General features: G+C 39.5%; 1 protein-coding gene across 1 annotated transcript in view; it reads left to right on the plus strand.

Annotated features, from left to right (window-relative positions):
* The first annotated feature begins 2,334 nt into the window (after positions 1–2,334).
* DNAH5 (dynein axonemal heavy chain 5) overlaps positions 2,335–21,153 on the plus strand; it is a 137,115-nt gene continuing 118,296 nt past the window's right edge. Inside the window, exons 1-7 of the mRNA XM_074576183.1 lie at positions 2,335–2,391; positions 10,522–10,656; positions 12,196–12,280; positions 15,410–15,570; positions 17,184–17,405; positions 17,971–18,108; positions 20,459–20,635. Of these exons, the coding sequence (XP_074432284.1) occupies positions 2,335–2,391; positions 10,522–10,656; positions 12,196–12,280; positions 15,410–15,570; positions 17,184–17,405; positions 17,971–18,108; positions 20,459–20,635 (975 nt within the window). The remainder of the gene's footprint in view (positions 2,392–10,521; positions 10,657–12,195; positions 12,281–15,409; positions 15,571–17,183; positions 17,406–17,970; positions 18,109–20,458; positions 20,636–21,153) is intronic.

The following is a 21,153-nucleotide window of genomic DNA, read 5'->3' on the forward strand; positions in this document are numbered from 1 at the left end:
TGGGGATCTTCCCTAGAGAGAAACGGGACTGAGGAAAACTGATCTGCAAGAACAACATCCTTGGAATGCAAGGACAGATCATTCAATGTGCAGAAGGAAGAGCAGGCCTTGCAGAAGGCCAGCATGGATCAACATGGAGACCCTGTCCAAGCTCAAACTTGCAAGCTTCCATAGAAGGTAGGATCAGGGATGGGTCACTCAAGAGGAATACAGAGATGATGCCTGAGTGCGCAGAGACCAAGTTAAAGAAAGCTCAAGCTCAGCTGGACTTCAAACTTGTGAGAAGGGTGAAGGGAAATGAGAATGGCTTTTCTAAGTACACTGACAGCAAAAGAAAATGTAGGCCCACTGCTGAGTGGGACAGGGGACTAAGCTACAAAGAACATAAGAAAGGCTGAAGTATTTAAAATATTTAGTGCCTTTTTTACCTTGCTAGATAGTAGGTTTACAGAGAAGGACCGATGGGTTCCGTTCCACACCAAGCTGTACGTGAGCAGTAATGCACATCACAGCAAAGAATGCTGGCCACAGACAGGGCTGAAATAGCCAGGAGGTTGACAAGTTCAGCAGTGGGTCTCCAAGATGGTCAGGAGGCCAGAGTGCGTGATGTACGACAAGATACTTGGAGAACTGGGTTTATTCAGCCCTAGGAAGAAGAGGCTAAGGGGAGACTTATTACAGCCTACAATCATCTAATGAGAGGACAGAGTTGAACTTTCCACAAAGAAAATAAAAGCCAACATACCCAAGCTGCAACATAGGAGATTCCACTAAGATGGAAACAGTCTTTATGTTGGGTGGTGCAAAACTTTTATAGTGCCCATGAGGTGATGGAATCTCCATCCTTTGAGATACCCAGAACTCACCTGCACACATCTCTGAGCAAACCCCTCTAATTGGACTTGCCTTGAGCAGAAGACTGGACTAGATGACTTCCAGAGATCTCTTTAAACCTATGTGATTTTGTAGTTCTGTAAGCTAGTTGCTATGACCTTACATCATTTTATGAAAAAGCTCCATGATTCTTTGGTGGTTCTTTGAAACATTTATTTAAGCTTTTTTTTTTTCCTTGTTTTTTTAAAAAAGAGCTTTTATTGATGTGTGGCAAAATTAAGCCTGTTGGGCTGAATTTTTATATTAGAAATCCCATACGTTCTGCAAAGAAGTAAATAATTCCTCAGTGTTCTGAATATATCCAGGATTAACTCGATGTGTAATATTTAATAGCATATTTATTTTTAAGAGAAGGCTGTAAAGGGTTCAGAGAAAGCTACAGTTGTTTACTTTTACACTAAATGCATTTTTTCAGTCTTTCTCTTTCAAACATGTATACACAATTGGATTTGACTATAGTAGGCGGGGAAAATTGTATGGAAAAATCAGATAATGTGGGAAAAATGGTTTTAACTCATGTGATTTTTATCAACACTGAGGTTGTCAAGTGATTTTTATAGATGATTCACAGTGATATGAGTGGAAGCAGAAATATTTAGGGGCATTCTAAGCCTGAAATAGCTGTAAAAATTTCTTGTTTTTCTTCTTCCTAATGTTGGATCATTAGTTTGTTTTTCTTGGCATTTTCAAGAGGACATCAGATTAGATTCTGTCACTGAAGTGGAAAAAATTAAGGCTATTTTAAGAAGAAAAAATGTAACATTCCTTGTTGATGAAAAATTGCTGTATTAAGCAACCATTGTACAACTGAAAAATAACTGAGACTGAATGTGCTTGTATGAAAAATATGAGTAGAAAACTCAGTAATTTAGTAGTCTGGAGGTAAAAGCTGTTTGAAAGCTGCTTGACTGTTGCTATATATTTAAACAATCATCCTTGACAAGGAAACAAAGACGTCTGTTGACATGAGGATTACTTAAGAAGGTGAAACACAAATCAGATAAGCAGTTATAAAATTGACTTTTGCAAATGGTTTTGTTGCCCTTGAGCATGATGAATTGTATCGAGCGGTGTTTGTATATAAACAATATCACCTTAACAACACTGTGGTTGGCAGCAGTAATTTTCAACTCCTAATCTATAGGCAGTAAATTCTGGTGGTTAGAGACCTCTAGTTTCTAAAGTTGTCCAATTTAGTTTTCAAGTAATTTAAATGCACATTAGAACTAAATTTAAATACAAAGCTAAGGTTAATAGTTGCTGGCTTTTTAGGTCCTTACTGTATTTTCTAGAGTTTTTTTGGTGTTCCTACAGATAAGGAATGAAACAAATATGAACAAAAGGTTGGGGGGAGAGTGCAAAATGATGAATCAAGAAGCTTGCTCCATGGTTTAAGGCTTATTCCTGAAACAGTACTTGATACTGGTATTGAATTGTACAATGTTTAAAGCCGGAAGAAAGCAACTTTGGAAACAGAGCATTGGCAGAGTTATAAAGGTAAGGAAAACCAAATCTCAGACTAGGTCGAGATTACTAACTGTATAGTTTGAATAAAGGTGTGAATTGAGGGGGGCAGAGTGTAGAAAAATGCGTGTTTTAAAATGGTGTAAGTGGATGATGTTGGTTTCACAAAGCATTCAAATTCTATAAAAACAGATAAACTTTGCCTTTTAAAGCAAAACATAGTATTTGGGGTAGGTATTTGTCATGAGAGGTAGTGTGTTTTGTAACTGGTCTTATAATCAGTCAAGGCTTAGTTGTGTGTTTTGTTTTGAATAGTAAATTTGCACAGGGAGATATTTATGCATTTGACTACTGGTACTTGTATCTTGTCCAGATTGTTGCAGTGGTCTGGTAATTTTATATCGTAATTTCACAAGTGTTATACTGGTAAAATAAAGAGCTTGATGCTAGATCTGGAACACAACGGGGATTCCAGCCACCAAGGAAAACTGAAGTTTAACTTCACTCTTCCCATATTTGGGAATTATTGGAAATTATTGGAAACAAAATTACTGAATGTAATTTTGAAGACACTATGTAGCATTGAGAAACAATAATAAAATATAGAAGTCATAAAGATCCTTAGATTAGTTTTAAAAGCTTTATGAACAAATTGTTCCTGAGTTAATGCAGTGTTATAACAAATGTGGGAAAGCTCTGATTGATGTTTGAGATTTAAGTCAGATATGGGGACTGCCTTAATTCTGTGGGGTACGTGTGTTTTGGAGAGGAGCGAATAAAAAGGTGTGTGTCTGCTGAAAACTCAGGGTGCTTGGAAAGTGTGAAGTGGTTTGCAGTCTACTTTTACAGGGAAATCCATGAACAATGCTTATGCAATATAAAACACCTTAGAAAGTTAAAGGAGAGACAGAGGAAGGTCGTGTTGGTTAAATAAGTTTTCGATAAGACAGTAAATTAACAATAGAACACGCTTACTTTTCAACTGTTTTACTGTTGAGCTTCCCAGTAAAGTTCGAGTGTATTGCTCATCCATAAGACTTTGATCTGAGCGTGTCCACATTCAGTAATGCACAGTATTCTGGCAACCAAATACATCATTTGCTGGATAAAGTGTGTTCAGGAACAAGTTTTAACTTGTGCAGTTATGACTTGCATACTAAATAACATTCATGCTAACTCTAGAGAGTCTGCAGACGTTAGCAACTGCATTCTGTAATGGAGAAGTTGGCAATAGTCAATATTTGGCTTCTGAGGCTGTTGTTTCAAAGGAAGGACCCCTGTCACCTCTCACTTTGATCTTTTAGTACCTTCTGCTTAAATATATATACTTATTTACTCCTGTTGTAGTTAGAAAACACTTTTTTTTTTTTAAATTTTAAATTAATCTTCATTTGTTGCTTCAGATTGATGGTGTGATGGTTATGGGTTTAGGCATATGTTAAAATATATTTAGGAATCTCTCCTTTATTCTGCTTCAGGAGATGTCTACTGAAATTAGTTTCCCATGCTAAATTTTTGGTATTTAGGTATCGGGAATTTTATGGTTTTATGTAACATAAAACAAGTTACTTATTATAACTAGACTAATCATCAAAGAAGGACTTTTTGGTTAATTAGTTTAGCTTTGGACTTGCATCTGTTGTGGGATTGTGTCATATGGCCTTTCTTACCTTTGTAACTAAGAGGGGTAAAAGAAACCCAAAACTAAACATGGCTGTGCTGCTGTTCTTTAGATGAAGAACTGAGGTAAAGCTGTACCCTATAAAAACTTGGACAATCTTTCCAGATACCTAAGTGAGAAAGCATTTATCTCTTGTAAACACCGTTCCATCTGGATCCTCCTACATCATGGGACTTTAGGAGGAGGTTTTGTTGTATGACCCTGATGAGAATTGCTGCTGATCCTTTCCAGGGTTTGCATGTACGTGTTATTGCGCATACCGGCAATTCCTCTATTACCTACATAAATGATAGCTTATGTGTTTTAGCAGTCCTTCCATCTTCGAATCACAGAATGGTTGGGTTGGAAGGGATCTCTGGAGATCATCTAGTCCAACCCCCCTGCCAGAGCAGGGTCACCTAGAGCAGGTTGCACAGGAACGCATCCAGGCAGGTTTTGAATGTCTCCAGAGACGGAGACTCCACCACCTCTCTGGGCAGCCTGTTCCAGTGCTCTGCCACCCTCAGCATCAAGACGTTCCTCCTCATGTTTAGGTGAAACTTCCTATGCTCAAGTTTGTGCCCATTACCTCTTGTGCTGTCACTGGGCACCACTGAAAGGAGCCTGGCCCCATCCTCCTGACACCCACCCTTTAAGTATTTATAAGTGTTGACAAGGTCCCCCCTCAGCTGTCTTTTTTCCAGACTAAAAAGACCCAAGTCCCTCAGCCTTTCCTCATAAGAGAGGTGTCCCAGTCCCCTAATCATCTTTGTAGCCCTTTGCTGCACCCTCTCCAACAGTTCCCTGTCCTTCTTGAGCCAGGGAGCCCAGAACTGGACACAGTACTCCAGTGCGGACTCACCAAGGCAGAGTAGAGGGGGAGGATGACCTCCCTCCACCTGCTGGCCACACTCTTCTTGATGCACCCCAGGATGCCATTGGCCTTCTTGGCCATGAGGGCACATTGCTGGCTCATGGTCATCCTGCTGTCCACCAGGACTCTCAGGTCTCTTTCCACAGAGCTGCTCTCCAGCAGGTCAGCCCCCAACCTGTATTGGTGCATGGGGTTATTCCTCCCCAGGTGCAGCACCCTACACTTGCCCTTATTGAATTGCATAAGATTCCTCTTTGCCCAGATCTCCAACCTGTCCAGGTCTCTCTATATGGTGGCACAGCCTCCTGGTGTGTCAGCCACCCCCCCCGCCCCCCAGCTTTGTGTCATTGGCGAACTTGCTGAGGGTGCACTCTGTTCCTGCATCCAGGTCATTGATGCATATATTGAAGAGGACTGGACCCAGTACTGACCCCTGGGGAACACCACTTGTCACTGACCTCCAACTAAACTCTGTGCCCCTAATCACTACCCTCTGAGCTCTGTCTTTCAACCAGTTTTCTATCCACCCTACTGTTCATTCATCTAACCCACTCTTCCTAAGCTTCCCTATGAGGGTGCTGTGGGAGACCATGTCAAATGCCTTGCTTAAGTCGAGGTAGACAACATCCACTGCCCTCCCCTCATCTCTCCATCCAGTCATGCCATCATAGAAGGCTATCAGATTAGTCAGACATGATTTCCCCTTGGTGAATCCATGTTGAGTACTTCTGATAGCTTTCTTTTCCTCCACATGCCTTGAGATGATGCCCAGAACGAGCTGTTCCATCATCTTTCCAGGGATGGAGGTGAGGCTGTCCAGCCTGTAGTTCCCCGGCTCCTCCTTCTTGCCCTTTTTGAAGACTGGAGTGACATTGGCTTTCCTCCAGTCCTCAGGCACTTCGCCTGTTCTCCAGGACCTTTCAAAGATGATGGAGAGCGGCCTGGCAATGATTTCCGCCAGCTCCCTCAGCACTCTCGGGTGCATCCCATCGGGGCACATGGACTTGTGAATATCTAATTGACCTAATTGATCTTTCACTTGATCCTCCTCAACCCAGGGGAAGTCTTCCTCTTTCCCTGTTACTTTTTCCAAAGTCTGGGGCTGGGCCGAGCAGTAAAGACTGAAGCAAAGAAGGCATTCAGTAACTCTGCCTTCTCCGCATCCTCTGTCACCATGGCTCCTGTCTCTTTCAGCAGCAGGCCCACAACTTCTCTAGTTTTCCTTTTGCGTCCAATATACTTGTAGAAGCCCTTCCTGTTGAGCTTGACATCCCTTGCCAGATTTAATTCCAAGGAGGCCTTGGCTTCCCTCATTTCATCCCTGTGTGCTCTGGCGGCATTCTTGTAATCCTCCCAAGGGGTCAGTCCCTTCTTCCACTTACTGTAAACTTCCGTCTTCCACTTGAGCTTTTTCAGAAGCTCCCTGCTCAACCATGCAGGTCTCCTGCATCCCTTGGCCAATTTCACGCTCTTAGGGATGCACCGATCCTGAGCTTGGAGAAAGTAGTGTTTGAACACCAACCAGCTCTCTTGAGCCCCTTTGCCTTCCAGAGCCCTAGCCCAGGGGATTTCTTCAAGCAGTTTCTGTTTCTTGAAGATGTCAAAGTTAGCCCTCCTGAAGTCCAAGGTTGCAATTTTACTTCTTGTTGATTTGTGAGTACCGTCCAAGATCTTGAACTCTGTCTTCTCATGATCAGTACAGCCAAGGGTGCCCCCAACCTTAATGTCCTCCACCAGTCCCTCTGTGTTTGTCAGTACTAGGTCCAGGAGTGCTCCTCTCCTTGTTGGCTCCTGTACCACCTGTGACAAAAAGTTATCATCAATGCACTGGAGGAGCCTCCTGGACTGTGCATGCCTGGCTGTGTGGTCTTCCCAGCAGATATCAGGGTGATTGAAGTTCCCCATAAGAACAAAAGCCTGTGATTGCAAGGCTACCTTCAGCTGTCTGTAGAAAGCCTCATCAGCTTCCCCATCCAGATCAGGTGGCCTGTAATAAACACCCACAACAGTGTCCCTCATATTTGCCTGCCCCTTAATCCTTACCTATAAGCTTTCAACCCTCTCTTCATCCGCCCCCAGGGAGAGCTCGTTGCATTCCAGTTGCTCTCTCACATAAAGAGCAACTCCACCACCATGCCTTGCTGGCCTGTCTTTCCTGAAAAGGACATAGCCATCCATGACAGCATTCCAGTCACGTGAGCTATCCCACCACGTCTCAGTAATTGCAATGAGATTGTGGCCCTGTGACCGCACACAGACCTCCAGCTCTTCCTGCTTATTCCCCATGCTGCGTGCATTGGTGTATAAGCGTTTCAGAGAGGGAGTTGTGTGTGTAGTTTTGACCCTTGAGGTGTGGTAAGCCTTCTGGCTCTCAGAAATACTGGCACACTCCCCCACAGGAGTTGAGCACCTATGCCCAGGCACCTCACCAGCAAGCCCAGTACCATCCCCACCCCGCTTCGAACCTAGTTTAAAGCCCTCTCAATGAGCCCTGATAACTCTTGTCCTAGAACCCTTTTCCCCCTGCAATATAAGCTATTCCCGCCTGTTACCAGCAGGCCTGGCATTTTGTAAATCAGGCCACGGTCAAAGAACCCAAAGTCCTGCCGGCAGCACCAGGCTTGGAGCCAGGCATTGATCTGCTGGCTCCTCCTATTTACCCCCTCATCGTTCCCCACAACTAGGGGGACAGAGGAGAACATAACTTGCGCTCCCGATCCCTTGACCAGCCATCCCAGGGTCTTCAAATCTTTCTTCATTGCCCTGGGACTTCTTTTTGCTACCTCATCGCTGCCTACTTGAAAGATCAAAAATCTTACTCTTTCAGTGTTCTATTAAATGATGTTTATTTGAATTACATAAACCTGACTGGTTTTAGGTATTTTTTTTGGTACAGATGCTGTTGAGGAATATGTATTTCTGTACTGAATCCTGCAGGATGTAAAATATACAAAAAAATCCTAGTCCATGAACACATTGCTGGTTTGAAGCAAAATGTGGGGGTAGTTAAAGTTAGCATCTTGAAATCCAAAGATTGAATTTGTAAACAGGTTAGTGAATTCCTTCACTGAAGTTCTGGTTGATATAAAAGGATTGAGTGCCTGAAATGTACCCCTATGCAAAAACAGGGAAGGAAACAAATCTGGAATAGAAATCCACTTGTTCCTCCATAAGCCTTTTGCTTATTTATGCCTGGCTCTTAAAATTGGAGGAGGGGTGGGGGAGGAAGGGAAAAATGAGAGGTAGAAAGCTCAACATTTTGTTGCAATTCATTCTCTGAGATTCCTAACCCTAAGGAAAGAATATCTTAAAAATTTATTCTTTTAGTATGTAAATGGAAACTGATATTTTGGCCAGTTTCCAGCCTAGCTTCTGAGTATTTTTAAATATTTAAATTAATGACTTGCTATTGAAAGCGCTGAAATTAGATTTCTTCTACTTTTTTGGGACAACCTAATACTTAAAGTGAGGCATAAGTATTTTCTGATGACTGCAACAACTGAGAAATGAGAGTTTGTGACTGGGGAACACTTCATTTGGGGAGGAGAAGTAGTTCTTACAAATGGCAGGTCATCAAAAAGGTCATCAAAATATAGAAGTATGACAGGCAGGGTGTGTTCTGGAATTGCATTGTAGCAACTATCAGGAAAAATGTGCATACAACTTGTGTCCGTTAGAGAGATATCCACCAGAACAATGTAAATGCCTTCCAGAAGTGACAAGCAATAAATGCAAGTGAATGTCTTAATCTTCACAAAACTGTAGCTTTACTGTCTAATAAATAATTCCCTGTTTTCTCTAGGTAAAGTTCATTAAAATAATTTAAGTTAACTAGATTTTTGAAGTTCTGTGACATATTAACGAGTGCTCTTGTTACTGGACTTAGACATCAAATATTGCCTAATGCTATGTGAACAGCTATATGTAATAGCTAGTATATTTGTTATGGGGCTTGAGAGACTGCAATTAAAGGATTGGAAAGCATTAAAAGAACTGAAACAAACATCAGGGCACAACGGCCCAGTTTGAGAAGAAGGTGCTCATGTTTTCAGCCTATGTAAACAGCAACTTAGAGAAGAAATGGAGGCTATGAATGTATCAAAGGCCATCTGTATAGGTATAGTTGGGAACTGATAACCAATGTAAGATGTATACTTTGTATAACCATATATATGGAACTCTATGCTGGAAACACAGCAGAGTACAAAAGCAGTCTCTCTGTAGTTTAAGTAAAACAAAAAGAGCTTTTTACTGGATTAAATAGAAGCGAACTAATTGGCAGACTATTGGTTGTATCTTTCTATTTTAAAGCTGCATTATCAGTTGTGCTTAAACTACTTGAAACAACAGTATTTAGGATTCTAGTGTTATCATCTAGTGTGAAACTGATTCAGCCCCAGATGGTTCCTTTTTGTATGTCTGACTACGGGGAAAAAATTTCTACTCTGATGTGAGAACATGTAGGAAAGGCCAATCCTGTGATGATGTTTCACTTCTGGGAAAGTGGAGACCATGTTAGGGAATGACAGAGGTGAAATTGCATAAAGTATGTGTACAAATTAATCTGCTACTGCATTCTTCAGGCATATCTGTAAAGGATATATCCTGTAAAGAACAGGATTTGTATGTTTGTCTTTCACATGGAAAAACATTTCCAGTGTATTCAGCATTTATGAAGGCATGCTAGTAATTATGAGTTTACCAAATATTTGAAAATTCCTTCAGGAAGTAGGAAAGATATTTACATAAGAGTATAAAATATATCATGCAAGTCCTATTGGGTCTGCAGAAGCTTGTGGATAAATCACTTGTGCATACTTTAGAGTTACTAGATTTTTCATAATCACTGGGGAAATAAAGATTGAATTTACCACCAATGAAACATAATCCTAAATTTCTTTTGAAAATGAAATGATATTAAATCTTGTAATCCGCAAGCATAATAATACTAGTAACTATTCCAGAAGGCTATATTGTCTATAATGTAATGAGGTGCATTACATGTGGGAATTCAATTTAATTAGAAAAGTAGGCATACTGCTTGAAGAATGGTATAATAGCTATAGTTAAGCACATTTGTAAACACTTGTGTACCTTGAGGCTTGTGGCTTGTTTTACTTCTCATTACACTAAAGAGATAATGTATGAAACTCTAGCTTCCTCCAGCAGCATCTGTCTTTATTAGAGAACGCTTACAATATCTTCCATGAGTGACAAAGATGGGTTAGAATCCTTTCTTGACTTGATGGTCGTATGTGACCAGACTGAAAAACTGCGACTAAGGACTTAGGATGTTGAAGATTACTTGCAGAAAAACAGATACATACATATAAATACCTTTTTTTTTAATAGAGCCTTTCAACAAATAAATAATATTGTACGAAAGACTGATGATAGAAATTTTATGATAAATCTGAAAATAGATCACAGGAAATCAACTGTAAAATCATAACAGGGGTAGCTTCTAAAATTTCCATTTGACTGCCTAAAAAACATGAACCACAAGTATGGAAGAATGTAATAGCCTTTACTTTGTAAAATAAATTTTAGAATTGTCTTTATTTTTGTTTCCAAAATAGATTGTGAATGATTGTGAATTATTCATTGTTCACTTTGTGTTTTATAACAGCAAAAGATCAAGGAAGAGAGGGAGGCTAAACGTGCCCGCCTGGATGGCAGGCATGATTACTTACTGGACACTGTTGCGTCTTGTGTGAATCTGGACAAAGCAGAAGTAGAAGATGCTATTCTTGACGGTAACCAGGTAATCCGATGAATTTGATAGGGAAGCTCATAGGTGTGCTTTAGAACTGATATTACCATCAAATACTCGGTGAGATAGTTGTCAGACTTCATGTCTGAGATTACTCAGGTCTTCTCACTGAAAAAAATATATATCAGCATTTTGTAATTAAGTTGAACAAGAGCGTCCTTAGTTGCAGGACCTATTGTAACAATATTGATTTTGAAAGTGATTAGGATTTCTGCTTTCCAATGGTTATAGATAGTACAGTAAAAACTCTGACTCTATTTCATACTGGATCCACAGCACGAAGTCTCTCAGTGCTTGAATATATAGTACATATAGATTCAAGAGTGCCTAGGCAAAGCTCTGGATGACCTGAGCTGCTGTTGATGATATAGGAGGCTGGCCCAGATCTCCCACAGTCCCCTTCCAACGTTTCTGTGATTCCATGTGATATAGGAAAACAAGCTGTGCAGAACACTATCACACAAGTTAAAAAGCAGAACTTGTTTCAGCCTTTGTGCATTCTATCTCTAAATGAGTTTCCTGTCAAACTCTATTGCCTGAGAACAATTGTCAGAACAATGCAGAAAATACTGGCAGCTGTTATACTTGGAAAGAGGAAAGCACAATAGTTGTTTTGACCTCACCTTGAGGGGGCTCATCCAAGATTTTCTGGAATAGCAGTTTATGTGATCTTGGTGTAACTGAGGCCCATTATTAATGGAAGAGGGATAAATGCAGCTTTCTTTCTGCTGCTGGTGATCTCTCAGCCTTTTTCCTGCTCTAGGAATCACAAATGGTGCCAGCAAATGTTTCTGAAGAACTTCTAGTAGTTGAAGCCTTTTCCACTGGAAGATTGCTATGTAACTAGGGACTGTATGAAACAATGACTCGCAGATCTAGAAAAATAATGGATTAGGCCAGACTTTTACGTACTGAAACACTGATCAGCATACTAGCACAGAGCAATTAACTTTCTTCCTAGGCCTGTACGGCCTATACATGAGACTCCTGGCCTGCACTACCAATACATGGTTCAAGGATGCTTGATGGCAGCCTTAAATTGATGGAGAACAGTGAAATTGTCCTCATGCTTAAAACATAAATACATAAAGGCTTCCTCTGTTGCTATGATATGGAATATTTGCAGCTGTGTGTTTCCTGCTTTCAGCTTGTTAGCTGACTTTGCAGTAAGAATAATATGGGTGAGGGGACTTCAATGAGGTGCTGCTGCACTTCAGTAAATGAAGAACCACCCTGCGCCCTCAGTTTAAAAGCTGATACACAACATGTACGCTAAGTGGTTTCAGTAAACTGAAACATAGCCTGGCTGTATTCAATTGTGTTCAGCATGGAAAAATTCAAATGATTCACTTAAGTAGGCATGAGCTGCTTAATTTTTTGGAGTTTAGTAACTGGGCCTGGTATAACTTTATTGATAAACAATGATAATGTGATGAGTATTTGTCAGCCCTTTATGTTAAAATCCTGATCAAGTTGAACTCTTCATAGTGGGTATGCTATGCATAATAATCTCAACATAATCTCAAACAGATAGACCGCATTGACAAATTCCTGGCCCCAGGAGGTCTGCGTCACCTGATGTTCTACTATCAAGATGTGGAAGCAACAGATACAGGTAGAGCAACTTAGGTTCTCCTGCAACATGTTACAGTTGTGCAAGGAGACAACTCATTGTCTCTTTTCCTTACACTGAGCAAGCGTGCAAGGAAAAAGCAAATAGTGAAGTTCTTATAAACTGGTCATACTCGGACATTGATCCTTGCTCATGAAATGAGGATTGATGAAATTATTGAAGCTTCTTAGTGCACTTCTGCATATTGCTAGTATGCATCAGCAAGGTACTTCCCAGTAATTCTTGCCCGGGGCGGGGCTGGGAGTGGTTTTTGATAGTCAAAAGATCACTTTCACACAAGGTGAGCAATGACATGTGCCCTGCCCTCTCCCTTCCAGTCATGCCACTGGGCAGACCCTAGAAGCTCTCCATGTTTCTTGGCACATGACCACTTCATCTGGGTGGTTTTGTCACATGACAAATGGCCCCAGGAGACCTGCATTATGGGAGAAGGGCCATTATCCCAAAAGTTCCTTCTGCTCACATTCCCTTCCCCAGTGCCCCCATGTTACCACACTTTTGGGGGAATCCTCCTTCTCACTTACCCTTGGAGGCAGCTCAGGACCCCTGTGAGAAGGACGTCTTCCCTTTGCCCGTGGCTTCTGCCCCAGAGCCTCCAGTGCTGCTGCCATCGGGACTAGCCAGGTGCTATGTGACCTCTGAGACCCTGTGACTGGTTGGTGGGAGTTCACCCGCTTGTTTACCTTGGATGTACAAGAAGGGCCTCATAAATATATATCTATGCATATCTACATAAGTATACGTGTTTATACACGTGTAAACATATACCTATATGAGTGTACAAATATGTATTTATACTGTGTGTATTTTCAGTATATATGCATATACCTAAAAGGTATGAAAAGACTGTTTAATAAGATATAAGCAACTTGAATAATTGCACTTTATGATACATACATGTATCAATGTACATAGAAATGTACATAAAATGTTATATGTGCATATATGTACATTGAAATGTACACAGAAAGAAATTTAAATGAAAATACAAATTCAGCCATTAATTTAGAAATCTGCTGAGCAAGTTTTGACATCCCTGAGTTGAAGCGGTGGAAGTGTGTTAGAGAGAGCATGAGGCAAGGGGTAAAGCCTGGGAATCTAATCAGAGTCCCCCTCACCCACCCTCAAACTGATCAGATGACCCTACAGCATGATTGTAGTGGCCTTTGATCTTTGGGATGTGATGCTTGATGCAGGCAATATGGAAAGCTAGAGGGAAAAAAAAAAAAAGAACAACCAAAAACCAAATTCACAGCAACATGTGCATTAAGTGAATAAGCAAAAGATCCCAAAAGATGATGCGTGCTGGAGGTAAAAAAAGTAAGAAAAAATGAACTGGTGGTGAAGGAGGAAAAGACGTGAGTGTGGGATGAAGTGGATGGATTGGAGGCTGCCTTTGCCCACGGCCGTGAGTGTACAGTTACTTGTGATACCATCACAGTGTGCAGCTTGTGCTGCGCGTTTTTCCATCTCAGGTAGGGCAGAGTTTGTAAAAGAATTTTCTCCACTGATTGTTCTGGGGCTGTGGTTTGCAGGGTAGCAAAGCAAAAATCTGTTATAGTGATGGCTGCTCATCAGTAAAGTTAAGTGAAGTTTTGTGGTATTATGTGCTTCTTGTTGGCAAGGACACTTACTACACGCCACCTCAAATACACGCTGGTTTTCTAACCCTGATCTGGATCAGGGAACACTTCTGTTAGGGCAGAAGATGACCCTGTGAAGGGTGTCCACAAGATACTTCGTGTCCCTGAAGAGCAGGAAACTGTGTAGCACTGAGTTCAGTAAGGTGTACTTCAGAGCCCTAAGGGGTTGTTTCAAAGTCTGGTTTTATGCCCACCCTCACATGCAGATTTTTTGCCATGTTTCGAATGGTACTTTTGATATGCAGCTTAAAAACTTTTAGTATTCTTTTCAGTAACAGTACATCTTTTCTAAAGAGGCTGCAGAGTGTACTACCTAATCCAGCTCCATACATTGTGGGAATGCCCTGAAAACTGGGATGACTGTTGCCTCTGTAACTACTGAAATACAAGGATAGTGCAAGTTTATGTTAATTGGCAATAAATGAAATCGATAAAATTCTCAGTGTCAAGAGTTTTGTTGGTGACACAGCCCTTGATGTACTTCTGAAGTAAACAAAAAAAAAAGGCTTCTACAGGAGCTGTGGGGGGAAAAAGGAGAGGGGGAAAGGTGATGTGAACAAAAGGGTGGGGAGGGGACTTATGGGTGGCCACTTGATCCAAAATAGGAATCTCTCGGGCAGATGGTCACGTGCCTGAAAAAAAAGGGGCAAGGGACCTGTCACTTCTTGCAATTTTTTTGATGTTCTCCTTTAACTACTGGTATCAACAATTTGCTTTTTGATCTTTTAATGTTGCACTGTCTCACTGAGATGTGTACGTGTGTACATTTTACTCTGAGGTAAACTAGTATCAGAGAAGTAATGTGGCCAAAACCACAACTTAAGAGAAGTATTTCCCCCCCCAGACGCACTGCTACTTCTTGGTGACTCTTTACAAGTGTTACCAACAGGCTAAACATGGGAGCAGCGTATTCATGTTGGGGGAAGAAGAAAGGACAGGGAAGTCCCTTGCAGCGCCCTTATTGTTTTGTTGTTGTTGTTGTTTTCTCCCCCAAAGAATGTGCTGTGCCTTGTGTCTCCTTGTTTCCAGAAGCACTCTTTCTTTTTTTTTTTTTTTAATGTTAGACTTCGGTCTACATGTTCTTAAGGGAAGATGATTGACAGAAGCTTCTCTGAGGTAAACTACTTGTGCTGATTTTTCTTTTTAAGAAATGGAGCATTATCTGCAACTACATGATAGAGAGCCATGTAGGAGGATCTTGAGCTTGAACCTTTGCTTGAAGGAAAACAAATAAATGCATAGACATGAAAGGCTTTTGATGTGAGATTTGCAAAACTAGATGAAATAGTTCTTACTGTGCCGTGAGGACTCTGGATGCTGCGTTCTGTCTGTGGATGGTCTCATGGGTTGGCACCAGGGGACTGAGACTCAGAGATACACAAATGATGACTGAACTGTTTGTTTAGAAAACTTTTCTTTGAATAAATAGCCTATGGTTTTTAAGTGTTTCTTTTATTTGAATCTGTAGAGCACTTTGGCCTTCCAGGAACAGGAATCAACTCTCATTTGACAAAGAATAAACCTAAAGTATTTGTAACAGAGGGAAAAGAAGTTGCTTTAACCGGTGTATGCATTTTCTTCATTAGAGCTAGTCTTTTTAAACCAATCACGACTGAGAATATCTATCAGGTAAGAGTCAGTAACTGCTAATCCCTGTACACTGTTTAAAATCCATTTTCATCTTGGGGTATTTGCTCTCACCATGTAATTTGACAGCCTTTGACATGGAGGAATAAGCAAAAGGATGCAGTCTGGCTAAATCAAACACAGGACAAAAAAGAAGGGGAGTGGCTGAACCGACATTATCTAGTGGCAGCAACCTGCAGCGTGTCATTGCTATGAAGAAATGATGCGAAGGAAGAAAATTTACAACAATCCAAAATGATAAAGAGTAATTAGTCAATACCTAAATACTAAGCTTTTAAATTTCAATAAGCACTAGTAAATCCATTAAAAAAAACAAACAAAAATGGCTTTATTTTTAAGAGTGTATAAGCAAATTATATATAAACAAGTTTTTCCTAGTGAAAGACTCCTTAAATCTATGATAGGCTAAAGTGAACAAAGCTGGATTCAAGTGCTCTAGTAGCAAGGAGCCCAGTGTAAAATGTAGGGAACTCCGTAGTTGTAGACAGAGTAATCAGAGAACTAAATAAGAATGATGGGATAAATGAGAATTTAGTGTTGTGGAAAACTTTCTATACACTCAAAATGGGAACTTTCAAGTGCAACTCCTAAAACAGCAAGTTTTAACTTCCCCCAGCTCTTCTAGGAAAACCTTTTTGTGCAGATAGGCAAGAAATAGAACAGCAAAAGGGAGATGCACTGGTTGTCATTACCAGATTATTATTATTTGATTTCTGTAGATACATACTCTATGGTTTTATGCTTAACCTCTTTTTTTTTTTTTTTTTTTTAATGATTTTGAAAGGTCTGGCTTAGATTTCAGTCAATTATATACTATTTAACATTTGAAGATTTTTCTTATTAATAATACTTTCAAGCTGGTAATTGCAACTGAAAGATGTGTAAAGCAGAGTTCTTCACAAGTAATGACATAGCTCTTGCTGATAGTAGATAATGCCTTAAAACTAAGACAGAAAAGTTGAAAAGTAAAAATGATATGACTGAAGACACACCTAATGTGTGACACTTAAATACAAGTTATTTGCTGGTAAATTATGTTGTTGAAAAAAACAATGAAGCAAAAAATGGCTGGCAGATTAATGTAATTTACCTTAGAAGTTTCTAGAGTCTTTTCAGAATGTCTAAAAAGCAAATGTTCTGTGAATTGTTCTTTCAAACTAGACAGAGGTATTCTTCATGGACCAAAATTTTTAGGCAACTGCAAGTCAGAATTAACTGTATCTCATAATTGTTTTGGTGTCTAAGCCTCTTAAGTGCATTGATCTCTGCCTATATATATTATGTACAAATATATTAAATATAATTCTGATAGCTTTAGAAGTGGCAGGCTGGAATCATTTATAAATAGAGGTCTCTTATACTCTTGTTATATTTTGGAAGTGTTTTTAGATCTTTGCTTTCTCAGTTTTGTATGACAAAGTGTGACCCAGTGCAAATCTTGTAGCCCTTGGTGGCAAGAATTGTGCTGTTATTGCTTGAAGACCACTCATACACACTGGTAATTTTTGAGATGCTCAAGGCTATAGAACTGGAATAAACATAATGATGGCAAAATTTTGTTTTCTGTTTTAACACGTATTGTGTTTCTTTTACAGGAAGTAAATTTTAATATGATGAATGTAGGTCGAGATGGCTTACTAAAAAGTGTTGAGCAGTTGATAGCAGAAATCTTCATTCCAGCCTTACAGACTATGGACCGTGGCTGGGTTGAACTCAGTGAACCTCAACAAGCTTCCAACATTAAGCAGGACTTCCTTGGTTCCCTTGAAGCATTTGTTAGTGTGCTATCAGGAACTCAGCAAAGTCTGTTGGAAAAGGTAGTATGTTCACATGGCAACTAGAAAGTGAGTTAGCTATAGAATATCTCTTACTCTGGAGCTTTTGAATTAGCTGCTGTTGTAGAATACTCATTAAAAGTTATTTTTGTTAAACTGGAGAAAAAAACCTCACTTCTGTTGTCAGTAACTTGTTACACATTGGTCTGTGGCTTTAATGTCTCTGAAAGTTTGTGGTTTTAACAATTCTGCAGCTGCTTCTGTTATTGTTTCTTCTGGTGTCAGTTCTTTTGAGCTATTAACTTTTGACTGTTCAATGGCTGTGGCCGTTCTTAAACCAAGAATGATTAATGTATGACAAACAGTTGCTTTAACTGTTAGTTTCTGCTTGTGCCCTTTCCTTCACAAAGGCTGAGAGTACAGCTGCCAGGCTGGTGAATTCTCCGGATTCTGGAGTCCAATTCTGGCTCAAACCAGTTTAATTAAAATTGAAGTGTGAATGTGAAGTGAGAGACCGCAAGTGGGAAAGCCAGTTACTTTTTAAGGTTCCTGGATTATTTGTTATGAACATTTCAGCATTTCAGGTTTTTTTTAACTTGTCTCTTAGGTCATTCTGAAGAAATGTGAAACATATGATCTGAAAACTCTAAGAGGACCTTCAGATTACTTGATGGTTGCTAACAGCATAGACCCTCTCGAAAGAATAGAAGTCTGCATGAAAGGATGGATCAAACAGATTGAACAGGTGATACACTGCACAAATGTGAAATATGACAACACCTGCATATTGTCAGATGATGACTTTAATCCTGTTGGCGTATAGTTACCTTTCTATAAAGTTAGATGTGATCAGTCCCTGTATTCTGAAGTACTGCTGGCATGTTTTCCATGCTTTTACTTCTCTAATATTACAGAATATTACAGAGAGCTTTTTCCATCTACTAGTAAAACATAGAGGCCTCAAGAAAACAAGTTCCGTAATGTCTATACGGGTAGACATTAAGGAAAAGGATGGCATGAATAACTTCTAAACTTGGAAAAATGGAAATTTAGTTGCCACCTTATTCTCTGCCTGCCTGTGGAAACTATTGCTAAGGTTTTATCAGAGAAATATGTTTATTTGCAAATTAAGAAATCAGTTCCATGAAAGAATCTTCTTTATTAAGGCTTATACCTCTTAAAAAAAAGAAAGAAAATATAAAACGCAAAATCTCTTTAATTTATAAATCTATGAGCTGGAACCAGTGAGGAGAATGCAGTTAACTGCTCAAAAGATTTACTCTGTTTTCTTTTACTACTCACCTATTGCCAAATAGCCAAGAAAAAAATGAGTCATTAAAGCATTTGCTATCGTTAATCTAGCAAAGCAAGAAAGATCTTTAGTCTAGTGAACCCAGATGTCACTGAGAGATTTTAGTTGTGTGTTATTTTTTGGGGACAGAAGGATAGTTTAGTTTACTTTCATTCCTGGAATTGCATTGTAGGTTTATGGATTCTAATACCAAACTTGAGATTTTTAGATTTGTTCACAAACTGGAGGAAGAAGGCAGCTGTGTTTTGAGTTGACATTAAATGTTTCTCGCTTTTTATTGTATAAGGGATCTGAAGCATAATTTTTGACTAGACAGAAATTTTCGTATTTTTTTTTATTTCCTTTTTATGAAAGGAAAGCCTTGACAAATGACAAGGTTCATGAGGACACTTTATTACCCCTTACAACAAAGCGATATGAGCAAGCAGAGGCATATCTATACTTAAGCTTATAATAACTTTGTTAAATAATAACGCTGTCCCCACATCGCCTGGTTCTCCAAGGGAATTGAGTTTGTATTGCCTCTTAGGAACACGGCTTCATCCTTTATAAACAAATTATCACAAAAAATACTGTTACTGGTTTGGATTAGAGGTTCTTTTAAACCAGACCCCTCTCTGACAATGGGCAAAAGTGGATGCTGGGGAACAGTGTAAAAGCTAATCTGATAGCATTACTTCCCATCATTATTCTCCCAGCCTCCAGCAATTTGTAATTAAGAGATTTTGTAAGCCAGATTTTTTTATTTTTAATTCAGTAACCTTTGGTGGTTTTCTTTTCTGTGTAAACTTCAGTCTCCCCTTCAGCTTGCACAGGAAACATAAAGAAGTGGACAGCAATTATTTCAATCCATGTTACCCAGCTCAGAGAGAAAAGCTGAACCTGAACTGATGAGAGATAATGAAGCCTAATAAGTAGTTTGAAGTGCACCTGAATCTACCTTAATCCTCAAAATCTTGAGTGATGCATTGCAAAATAGTAAAAGGAGCTGTTTTACCATTTCAAAGTTATTTTTAAAATTAATTCATTATGTTCACATGCAAGCTTTCCATATTCAGCATTATTATAGATCTGCAATGCATTCCTCTATTTATTGTGACTGAAGTGTTGTCAAATATTATGCAGAATCAGTTACAGCTATTAAAATTTTTCAGTGAATATTGTGCTTATCGAAAAAACATTGTGAAGTAAACTGAAGCAATCTTCACTTCGTAATATTCCGAAGTAGCTTGCTGCTGGTAGTTGTATTGCCCGCTGGAGAAGGATCACAGTAAATATGCTCCTTCCTGTTCTTAGATCAACGTTTACTGTGAGCTCCCTGTGTCCACACTGCATTGAAGAAAGTATTCTGTCTATGCTTGTATCATATATAAGCTTTTTTACTTGTAACTCTACAAGTAAGTTACTATTTCTTGTAACAAATAAACTGATGCCAAAGAATCACCTCAGCCAAGAAATCAAAGTAGGAAACAGTTTGTGGTTCCTAGTGGACTTAATGAAAGCAAAAGGAACACAATAATTCGGTGAACGCTATTCTCAGTGGTCGAAATCGTACTTTGAAACATGCTTTGCAGGTTATTTGTAGAAAATCCAATGGTCTGTGACTATTCCTTCTTTAACACGGAACTAAAAAGGACAAGAAAAATTAAAGTCTCTTTTATGAGGTGGTGGCTGAGAGAGGTAATTTATCACAGGATGTTAATACTGGGAGTTGAATTAATCCATGCTATCCATGGAGATAAAGACATTGTCATCAGTCACTAATATTACTGTATGATAAAAGGTTCTTGCAGAAAACAACCAGTTGAGAAAGGAAGCCGATGACCTTGGACCACGGGCAGAGCTTGATTACTGGAAAAAGAGACAGTCAAAATTCAGCTACCTTACGGAACAGCTGAAGAGCCCAGATGTGAAGGCAGTGCTTGGAGTACTCACTGCTGCTAAATCCAAACTGCTGAAGGTTTCTATTTTGAATTAAGACATTTATAAAAGCTAGAAATGCTCTGTATAGCCTAGTTCATTTTGCTGACATACATATATAGCATTGCTGGTGGGGAAAATATTGAAGCATTTTTGACATTTGGTTTCTTTGTCCTTCCGTATTCCTCACCTTGAGTAGGTAAAGTTTAAATCTAGTTTAGTTTATTGGAAAAGACTGGGAATCCCCTTTGCCTAAAGGCTGATGATGTACTTCATCCACATGGCTCAACAGAAATAAATACTTAGAAATCTTTGAAAAGTTGGTTATTAAATCAGAAAATTGAAGTAATGAATTGAGTAGTTAATTAAAAGACACCCCCCCGCCCCTCCCCTTTTTTAAACATCTTTGTCTTATTCTTACAGCGTCTGTCAAAACTGCTTGTAGGGTTTAACTTCTCACAATGACATAATAAAGTTAAAAACCCATCTCAAACAGAAAAAATGAGTAAAAGAAAAAGTCTTGGCTCATCAAAATAAGAGACGTGTGAAACAAATGCA

Source organism: Larus michahellis, chromosome 2, assembly GCF_964199755.1.
Source record: "Larus michahellis chromosome 2, bLarMic1.1, whole genome shotgun sequence".
Classification (NCBI taxonomy): Eukaryota; Metazoa; Chordata; class Aves; order Charadriiformes; family Laridae; genus Larus; species Larus michahellis.